Source organism: Neomonachus schauinslandi, chromosome 5 (genome assembly GCF_002201575.2).
Source record: "Neomonachus schauinslandi chromosome 5, ASM220157v2, whole genome shotgun sequence".
NCBI lineage: Eukaryota > Metazoa > Chordata > Mammalia > Carnivora > Phocidae > Neomonachus > Neomonachus schauinslandi.
This window is the reverse complement of record NC_058407.1, coordinates 153,566,672-153,577,879: the sequence shown is the minus strand read 5'-3', so window position 1 is coordinate 153,577,879 and position 11,208 is coordinate 153,566,672. Positions and strand designations below refer to the sequence as shown.

Below are 11,208 nucleotides of genomic sequence, written 5' to 3'. Positions count from 1 at the left end.
GGGGTTTCCACCCTGGGGGTTGCAGTTCACCGGTGGGACCCTGGCGCACCAGGTTTCCGTCTCGGAGGCTGCAGTTCGCGTGCGCGCGACCGTCGCTCCGGTTTTTCTCCGGGGGCTGCGGTTTGCACGCGCAACCCCGCTGGTCTGATTTTCCACCCCGGGGGCTGCCCTAAAGTTCTTTCCTGATGCTACTGGTCTGCGAATCTGTGCCCTGTCCGCAGCGCGTGAGGCTGTCACTCACCGGTGGTGTAGGATCCCCATGTCCAGGCACCCTCCCGCTGCCGTTTATCCTCCGATATCTGCCCGCAGAATCACGGCTCTCTGCTTTGTACCTCAAAACCAACCGCCTGCAATATTCTGTTTGTAGAGATCCAGATCTTCTTACATCTCAGGCTGGTTTCGTAGGTGCTCAGAGTGGTCTGGTAGATATCCAGCTCAATTCCGGGGACCAGTTGAAATAGGGTCCCCTACTCCTCCGCCATCTTTCCCCCAACCTACTTATTATTACCTTTTTGGTGATATGAATACTTAACATAAAATGTACCTCTTAGCAAGTTTTTTAAGTGTACAGTACAGTAGTAACTATAGGCACTATGTTGTATAGTAGATCTCTAAGATACTTCTTCATCTTGCATCATGAAACTCTGTACCCTTTGACTAATACCTCCCTGCTTCCCTTTCCCGCAATTCCCTGGCAACCACCATTCTATACTGTCTATAAAGTATGACTACTTTAGATTCCTTATATAAGTGGCATCATGTAGTATTTGTTTTTCTGTCTTGCTTGTTTCACAACATAATGTCCTCTGGGTCTCTGTTTTTACAAATAGCAGAATTTCCTTCATTTATAAGGCAGAAAAATATCCCTTTGAATGTATATACCACATTTTCTTTAGCCATTCACCCACCAAAGGACATTTAGGTTGCTTTCATGGTTTGGCTATTGTGAATAATGCTATAATGAATATGGCAGTGCAGATATTTCACCTACTTATTTATTTTTTATATTTTTATCTTTTTATTTTGTTTTTTTCCCATAATGATATACGTATTCCTTAATCCCAATCTTCTATTTCCCCCATCCCCCTATTCACATCCCCTTTGGTAACCATTGGTCTGTTCTTCATAATTAAGAGTCTGTTTCTTGGTTTATCTTTCTCTTTTTTTCCCTTTGCTCATTTGTTTTGTTTCTTAAATTCACATATGAGTGAAATCATATGGCATATGTCTTTCTCTGACTCACTTACTTTGCTTAGCATTATACTCTCTAGCTCCATCCATGTTATTGCAAATGGCAAGACTTCATTTTTTATGGCTGAATAATATTCCATTGCATATATATACCACATCTTCTTTATTCATTCATCAATTGATGGACACCTGGGCTGCTTCCACATCTTGGCTATTGTAAATAATGCTGCTAAACATAGGGGTGCATGTATCCCTTTGAATCAGTGTTTTTATATTTTAGGATAGATACCCAGTAGTGTGATTACTGAATCATAGGGTAGTTTTATTTTTAACTTTTGAAGGGATGGGTGAAACAGGTGAAGGGGATTAAGAGCACACTTATCATGATATGCACTGAGTAATGTACATAATTATTGAATTACTATATTGTATACCTGAAACTAATATAACACTGTACATTAATTATAGTGGAATTTAATACAAATACCCCAAAATCTGTTATAGAATGAGTCTTAGACTTACCTTTATTGAAGAATGTGCTAACCATAAAGGCAAAGAATATTGAAGCAATGGCATAACACATAAGAAAGACGAAGATGAAACTACCGTCACTGAAGCGAAAGATTGGCTCACTAAAAATCTACAAAAAAACAATTACGACATCATGTAAGGTACACCATAAATACTGTCACATAAACACAAGAAAAGAGGGAGAAAATGATAGTGCTAATGAGCTAGATCACTGCTCAGTGACTGAAACTCAATGAGATGAAAGTTCATTAACTTATTTCTTACAGAAGGGTTTATATTTTTCTGAGATACAGCAGCCTCTGAGTTTCCACAGCATAAACAAATAAAATCTATATTTCATCCTCCTGGCACCTGAGACCAACCAGTTCACACTATAATTACCTTCTGCCTCCCAAAGGATAGCTAGGGCAGGTTGTAATCAACTAGAACTAAGATGTCTAACACAGAAACCATTAAACACATGTAGCTAATGAGCACTTAAAATGTAGCTAGTGTGACTGAGGAACTAAATTTTTATTTTCATTTCATTTTAGTTATCTTTATTTAAATTGAAAAATGAAGGCAGTGTCTAATATAGATCAAGTATTTCCGATGAAAATATAGCATATGAATTCACATGTGCTGTAAATATAAAATACACACTGGAGTAGGAAGATGGTACAAAAAAATTTAGGGGTGCCTGGGTGGCTCAGTCTTTAAGTGTCTGCCTTCGGCTCAGGTCATGATCCCGGGGTCCTGGGATCGAGCCCCACATCGGGCTCCCTGCTCAGCGGAAAGCCTGCTTCTCCCTCTCCCCCTGCTTGTGTTTCTGCTCTTGATATCTCTCTGTCAAATAAATAAATAAAATCTTAAAAAAAAAAAAAAAGAATCTGTCTTCAGCTCAGGTCATGATCCCGGGGTCTTGGGATACAGCCCCGTGTCAGCCTCCCTGCTCAGTGGGGAGTCTCCCTCTGCCCTGCCCCACGCTCATGTTCTCTTTCTCTCGCTCTCTCTCAAATAAGTAAAATGTAAAAAAAAGAATAAAAAAAACTCTTAATTTTTAAATTGGTTGCATATTCAAATAATATTTTGTACATATTAGGTTAAATTTAAAATATCATTAACATAATTTCACCTGTTCTTTATGGTTTTAAAAATTTCTACTGGCTACTAAAAAACCAGTATTACATATGTGACTTACGGTATTTCTACTGGATAGCATGAAATTAGACACTTGCCTTGGCAGAGAATAAAACACATATCATAGAGATAATAATCATATAAAAAAAGAAGAATGTGAAGAAATATGCAGCCCAGATGATCCAGTTTTTAAGTCCAATTATAAGCTGGTACTCCTGTAGGACAGTCAGCACAAGTCAAATATTACATGTATCAGCAATTCATACATATATTTTTCTATTTAAATTTCCACAAAAAACTATGTAAATGGTTAATATCATCTCCATGTTATGAATAAGAAAAATCAAGGCTCAGAAAGTGTGCTGTTCAAAATTACGCAGTCAGTTAGGGCAGTGCTGGCATTAAAATATACTTCTCCTGAGTTCAGAGATTTTTCTTCATTACTATACTTAGTAATGGACTAAAAGGGAAAAATCTAAAATTAAACTTTGAAATATTAAGCTCTCTTATTATACTCTACTTCCTGGAGTATAAGAGAAATGCATCTATTTTTTTTTTTAAATCCAATTGTATGTTAGAGCTTGTTCCTTGTAGGCAATGTGTCTTTATCCCCACTCTGATTGCTTTCAAGATTTTCTTTTTGGTCTTTAATTTTCAACAGTTTGAATATACTCTGTGTGTTTGTGTGTGCATGGTATTTTTCCTGCTTTGTGTTCTCTGAGCTTCTTAGACCTGTGATTTGATGTCTATCTTAATTTTGGAAAATTCTCTGCCATTATTTCTTTGGCTCTATTCTGTTTTTTTGGGATTTAAATTATGTATATGTTATACCATTTATATTGTCCTACACTTTTTGAATGCTTTATTCTGGGATTTTACATTTTGTATTGTCTTTGCATTTCAGTTTGTATACTTTCAACTGTCATATTCAATTCTATGATTCTTTCCTCAAGTCTAGTGATGAGTCCATCAAAAGCATTCTTCATTTTTGTTAGCATGTTTTTTATGTCTAGAAATTCTATTTGACTCCTTATAATTTTGACTGTCTGATAACATTACCTATCTGATCTTGCATGTTACCTACTGGGCAGAAAAGAGTTAACAAAGGAGGCCCGAGACTACTATTCTTAGAAAGGCATGTAATGAGCACTGGGTGTTATATGCAACTGATGAATCACTAAACTCTACCCCTGAAACTAATAATACACTATATGGGGGCACCTGGGTGGCTCAGTCGTTAAGTGTCTGTCTGCCTTCAGCTCTGGTCATGATCCCAGGGTCCTGGGATCGAGCCTCACATCGGGCTCCCTGCTTGGCGGGAAGCCTGCTTCTCCCTCTCCCACTCCCCCTGCTTGTGTTCCTGCTCTTGTTATCTCTCTCTCTGTCAAATAAATAAATAAAATCTTAAAAAAAAAATAATACACTATATGTTAATTAATTGAATTTAAATAAAAAAATAAATTAATTTAAAAAAGAGGCATATCTACAAGTTGGCACTTGGCTGGTATATGGGAACTTGGCTGGTAAACTGTTCCCTGCAATGATACAAAACTTTCCTTAAATGATAAGGGTAGGTGACTGTGCCAAAACTGTTGGTACAAACACTATGGTTTATGCTGAATACCTGCTTTCTAGGACTGTGGAATTTTGGTACATGCTAGGCAAGGGTGTCTACATGACAAGCCCCCATCAAAACCTTGGGTGCTAAATCTCCAGTGGACTTCCCTGGACACAAACATAAAAAACATACTGCTGGATTTTCATTGCTGAGCAAGAGTGTGCTCTGTGTGACCTCTTGTGGGGCTAATTGAAGAAAACTGCAGGTGAATTCCTCCAGGCTTTGCCTGTGTCATATCCTCTTCTGAGCCAGCTATGTTTACTTATTACACCACTATAATAATTCCTGGCTGTTAGCATTAACTATATGCAGAGTCCCACTAGTCCTTCTAGAAAATTTCAGAAATTAGGGGCGGTCTTGAGGCTCCTGGACATATCTACCTTTCCCTTAGAGCCTTTAAATTATTACAGTAATTTAAAATTCCTCATCTGATATTTCCAACATCTGTGTTTTATCTGTGTCTGGTTCTGATGACTGACTTGCCTCTTTGCACTATGTTTTTTTTCTTAATTTTTGGTGTGCCTAATGATTTTTTTGTTGAGAACCAGACATATTATCTAGGGTAATAGATATCAAGGTGAAGGCCTAAGATGTGGGGTTTTATGTTAATTTAGCCAAGAGCTGTTCACTGTTACTTTAGTTATTAGAGATTTTAAATTCCTCCAGTGATCCTTTTTGTCTCCCTGCATGCCTTCAGGTTTTCTCTTCCTGTTGCTCCCAAGAGACAAGTTTCTCTCTGAAATCGTGCCAGCTTGAAAAACCGGTAAGTGGCATCAGTATTCACTTTTCTTGTTTTATATTTCCTGCTACTGGGATGTAACAACTACCCACCAATGATAAATATGTAAAAATAATCCAACTCTCCATACAAAAGAGCCCTACAGGCCTAAAAACATTTTTACAGAAACAGATGAACATAGGGGCGAAAAAAGAGAGAGGCAAACCATAAAACAGACTCTTAACTATAAAGAATAAACTGAGGGCTGCTGGAGAGGAGGTGTGTGGGGGGGAAGGGTTAAATGGGTGATGAGGATTAAAGAAGGCACTTGTGATAAGCACCAGGTGTTGTACATAACTGATGAATCTCTAAATTCTACTCTTGAAGCTAATATTACATTATATATTAACTAACTGGAATTTAAATAAAAACTTGAAACAAACAAAGAAATTGGGATTACCTTCAATCTTTTTTCCCTTTCCCAGACAATGGATCGCATGATGGATAGTACAGTTGGAGAGAACATGAGTATGAACGTCAAAGGGAGGAAGGAACTAGTGATCCAAATTAATCCATCATGAGAATAAGCTGGGTATGGAAATCTCTGTGTAAAGATACTGATACTATCGAACAGTTTCTGGCTAGCACTGCTCTCATGATACAGCATGATGGCCTTATCTAAGGCATGCTGTACAGCCAGGAACCCTTCTCTGATGTACCCTGCACGTTAAAACAAACACTGTCAAATAAAACAGACTAAGGAACTGCTCAGACACATAAATAACATGGCAATTCAAGTAAGTCATATGTCATCTACAGAACCCAAATTTACAGCTGTATCAAGGCTAAATGCTCATAATTACCCTGAGAACATATCATAGTTTTGACATAGAAGTAAGGGATCCTTCTTCAGCTGAATCTGATTCACATCTTCCCCAAATTAAATATACTTAATGACAGTGGTAGGTTTGCTAATGTAATCTATATTTACAAAAAGAATGCAGATTTAATTAAATATTAGAGAAATGAAGACTTGGAAATGTAAATACAGAAATGAGGCTCAGAATCATAGATAAATTCTACAGAGTAATGCGGAATGGCCCTCAAGAAAAATTGTTCCACTGAAACCAAGTCAACCATACAACTAAAAGGCAACTTAGGGTTTAATCTGTTTTTATTGATTTTTCAAAATTGGAACTCTGATCATTAATTTTGTACTTCTCCATTTTTCTAATATGAACATTTAAAACTACAAGCCTCTTTCTAAGCATGGCTTTAGCTATATTCCTCTGGTTTTGCTCCCAAATCTTAACATGTCAGGTTTTCTTATTATTCAATTTAAAATATTTTCTGATTTCTTTGTGACTTGGCTCCTGGATTATTCAGAAATGGTTGTTTAATGTCCAAATATTTTTCTACTTATCTAATGTTTCCAATTATCTCATTGTTATTGGCCCCTAATTCCACTGTCATCAGAGAACACACTCTATATGATTTCAGTCTTTTTAATTTCAACGAGATTTATTTTACAACTCAACATAAGAGTTATCCTGGTGAAAATGCCACGTGCACTTAAAAAAATGTGTATTCTCCTACTGTTGAGTAATTGCTCTGCAAATGTCAATCAATTCAGGGAAACTGAAAATGTTCTTCATATCATCTACTTCTTTACAATTTTCTTTTTTTAAAAAAAGATTTATTTATTTATTTGACAGAGAAGCAAGAGAGGGAACACGAGCAGAGGGAGTGGGAGAGGGAGAAGCAGACTTCCCGCCGAGCAGGGAGCCTGATGCGGGGCTCGATCCCAGGACCCTGGGATCATGACCTGAGCCGAAGGCAGACACTCAACGACTGAGCCACCTAGGCGCCCCTACAATTTTTTTTGTTTAGATGTTCTGTCAACAGCTGAGAGAAGGATAGAATCTCCATCGACAACTGTGGTATTGCCCAATTCTCCCTTTAATTCTGTCACTTTTTGCTTCATGTATTTTGAAGCTGTTATTAGATGCATACATATTTATAATTGTTATATCCTCCTGACCAATTGATCCTTTGTCTTGAAATGTTTTATCAGATATGTGTATATCTGCTCCAGCCACTTTATGGTTATTGTCTTTAATCACATTTAAGACTCTTACAGCTATTTTTCTACACATACTTTTTCTGCTCTCTTCTCTTTTACCCATCAGGGGCTCTAATTACACATATGTTAGAACTTTTGGTATTGCCCCACATTTCAATGAAACTCAATTTTTTTGTTTTTCAAACTGAATACATCTTATTGTTCCAAGTTCATTTATTCTTTCTTCTGTTATCTTCACTATTAAATCTGTCTTGTATTTTCCAATTCTAGACTTTGTGTTTTATTCCTTTTTTATGGTTTCTAATTCTCTGATGAGACTTACCACTTCTTACATTGTGCAATTATTTTAATTCAGTGACTGAGAATAATTATACTAGCCACCTTACGACAAGTTCTTATCTGCTAGTTCCATATCTGAGTTTTCTTGGAGTCTCGGTTGATATTAAGATGCAGTACACAAAACCACTGTAAGAGTAGAAAGATTAGGGGCACCTGGGTGGCTTAGTTGGCTAAGCGTCTGCCTTTGGCTCAGGTCACGATCCCAGGGTTCTGGAACCGAGCCCCACATCGGGCTCCCTGCTCAGTGGGTAGTCTGCTTCTCCCTCTCCTCCCCGCTTGTGCTCCCTCTCGCTATCTCTGTTGCTATCTCGCTCAAATAAATAAAAAAAAAATTAAAAAATCTAAAAAAAGGAGACTAATAGGAAAAAAAAAATTTTTAGGACATTATTTTAAACAGTTTTGGGAAAACTGTTTCCTCTCTGTGGTAAAAAAAAAAAAAAACAATACTGAATCCCTAACCCAAACTACATACAAATGTGAACTCCTTCCTCATGGATTAACAACCAAATCATAGAAGGAAAAACCATAAAGAGGAAATAGAAGAATATTTTTGAACTTAGAAGTAGGGATGAACTTCTTAAACGAAAGGCCAGAAAAAGACCATGTGGCCAAAAAATGCTAAATTACATCAAATTAAAGATTTCTGCTATTTCAATAAAGGACAGCATAGATAAAATCAAAAGTTGGAAAAAGATATTCTCAAAATTTGGAACCAACAATATATCTGAAAATACATGGAACTCCTGAATAAATATAAATCTTTAAATAGATATTTAAATAAAATGTGTGTTACATTACTTGAAACTATTTTCTGTGAAGGGATTATTGTTTCAAGTTTTAAAGTATCACAAAGGTTCATTTGTGATACTATAACTGAAAAATTAAGCATAGTTTTCCATTCCTCCCTTGATTCATGTAATAGATTATCTTAATTTTCTACTCATTTCCCTGCCAATCTTTCTTAGTCTTTGTACATTTGTCCTCCTTTGTTTACCTAGCATTCAGTCCTTCATCCTTCCTTCTCTAACATTTCCCCCCAAATAGCATGATATTAAGGAAATCTAAGGGTATGTATTGCTTGTTCTCAAGTAATGTGCTACTTGAAGTTGAGAAGTGAAATGACAAAATAAAATCCCAACATCTGAAAAAGGTCATTCTCTGAAATGTCTTGATCACTTATATATATTATTATTATATAAATTATGAAACATAGGTCACAGCGGTATTTGTTCAGCAAGAGTATACAACAAAAATCAAAGATAAACTATGAGTGTTATCACTTGGGAGATATGCATCCACTACCATATTAAATCATTTCTCCTATTCATGCTAAATGTTGCTATGGCCTGTGTCTCTCATAACTTCCAGGAGAAATTTCATACTCCTTCACCTACACGCCAGGTCTTTAATGACTTTTTGCCTCCTAGCCTCATTTCTAACAGACTTACATGCACCTTCTACTCTAGCTATATAAATTAAGAAAGTAAACAAACAAAAGGCCATGTAGTTCCCTGAACGTGGCATCCTGTCCTGTATGTGTTCATGATTTTACTTCCACTGCCTGGAATAATCCCCACCCATCTCCAACTAACTAAGTACATGTAGGTATAGATTCAGCTTAATCCTTAAGCTTAAATTCCTTCTTAGTAGACTTTGTAAAGATTATTTTTAATGACTGTCCAATAGGTTCATCTATTCTTTTACTGCTTTATGTTGTTTCCAACTTTTGTTCCTTCTGCTAGAATGTGCATAGCTTTTTTACTTTATTTTTTAAAAAGATTTTATTTATTTGAGAGAGAGAGACAGAGCTAGTGAAAGAGAGCACAAGCAAAGAGGAGAGGGAGAAGCAGGCTCCCTGTTGAGCAGGGAGCCCGACGCGGGGCTTGATCCCAGGACTCTGGGATCATGACCTGAGCGGAAGGCAGACGCTTAACCGACTGAGCCACCCAGGTGCCCCTGGGTTTTTTCTTCTATTAAATATTTGCTAAAGATAAAAATCTCAAGATAGTTGGTAAATCCAAATTCCACATTAAGGGTTTTTCATGTAAGATAATTTTCAAAATAAAAATATGAATTAAAAATTACCATCACAATTTTAAAACTTTTAGATCAAATCAATAAAATTATATATAGACACAAATAGGCAAGCGATGCCAACAAATGAAGGTGTTTGTATTTGGAAAGCAAAACACTAAACCACAACTAATGTGTAGTATTCAAAGTGGTTTTGATAAAATATAAATTCAATTTAAAAAATTACAAGTTAAGAACATATATACAGGTATATACATGTATAAAACATACATCTAACTATACATATGGTATATGTATAGTTAATATGCAACTGAGATAATAAAATAAGGATGTTTAACAATTTGCTCACCAGGACTTCCTCCATCATTAAAATCTGCGTTCCTGGGTCCTACAGAGGGATAAATAGGAAAGAGTAAGGATGTCTTCCAGCCCAGCCTGTCTGGCCACATCAAAGATCTCTGTATCTTAACAAAACGCAGATGATATTTTACCTAGAAGTAGCAATAGGAAAGAAATCATGCTTAAAACATATAAAACGGAAATGTACATATTAAAAAAAAAGATAAGTCCAAATGGGAAAACACACAATTTGAAAGATGAGACTAATCTGATGTCACAGTGATTCTGAACACTAGGAAATGACAGTGACTGAAAGTACAACATAAGTCCTCCAATCATAACATCTAAAGTCCTTTCAGAATATAGTTCACAAAAAGACACACAAATGGCCCATAAATATATGAAAAGCTTCTCAATGTCATACAATGAAATAAGTACAAATTAAAATTACAGAGATATGTCTTACGCATCACACTGGAAAAATCAAAAGCTTAACAACATGCTCCATCACTGAAGCTGTAGACAAACAGGCACTTTAATACGTGTGGGATGCAAAATGGCACAACTATAATGGAGAATCTGGCAATGTTTAATAAAACTACACATGCATTATGGTTTGATTCAGCAATCCTACTTCCAGGAATGGACTTGGAATATACACCTCCAACAACATAAAGGAAACACGCACAAGTTTGTTGTAACATTATTTGTGGTAGAAATATATGGGAATCAACCTAATTGCTCAAAGGAGATGGCACAAAAGGTGGAACCTGTACACAACAGACAGCTATGTATCTGTTCAAGCTACAGTCAGAAAACAGAAATCATATTGATCATACTAGATAACCTGAAAAGGTAAATGCTTTTTCTACATCTACTGAGGATCATATGGTTCTTATTCTTTCATTTAATGTGGTGTATCATGTTCATTGATTTGTAAATACTGAACCATCCCTGCAGCCCAGGAATAAATCCCACTTGATTATGGTGAATAATTCTTTTAATGGACTGTTGGATCCTATTGGCTAGTATCTTGGTGAGAATTTTGGCATCCATGTTCATCAGAGATATTGGCCTGTAACTATCCTTTTTAGTGTGGTCTTTGGTTTTGCAATCAAGGTAATGGTGGCTTTGTAGGATGAGTTTACAAATTTTCCTTCCATTTCTATTTTTTGGTAGTTTGAGGAAAATAGGTATTAACTCTTCTTTAAATGTCTGGTAGAATTCCCCTGGGAG

The 11,208-nt window shown here is 36.4% G+C and overlaps 1 protein-coding gene across 1 annotated transcript in view; it reads right to left on the bottom strand.

Annotated features, from left to right (window-relative positions):
* Positions 1-11,208, bottom strand: part of LOC110577498 (phospholipid-transporting ATPase ABCA3-like) — a 172,571-nt gene that overhangs the window by 148,515 nt on the left and 12,848 nt on the right. Inside the window, exons 4-7 of the mRNA XM_044915268.1 lie at positions 9,983-10,124; positions 5,638-5,897; positions 2,946-3,056; positions 1,714-1,831 (exon numbers count right to left, since the gene is read on the bottom strand). Of these exons, the coding sequence (XP_044771203.1) occupies positions 1,714-1,831; positions 2,946-3,056; positions 5,638-5,897; positions 9,983-10,124 (631 nt within the window). The remainder of the gene's footprint in view (positions 1-1,713; positions 1,832-2,945; positions 3,057-5,637; positions 5,898-9,982; positions 10,125-11,208) is intronic.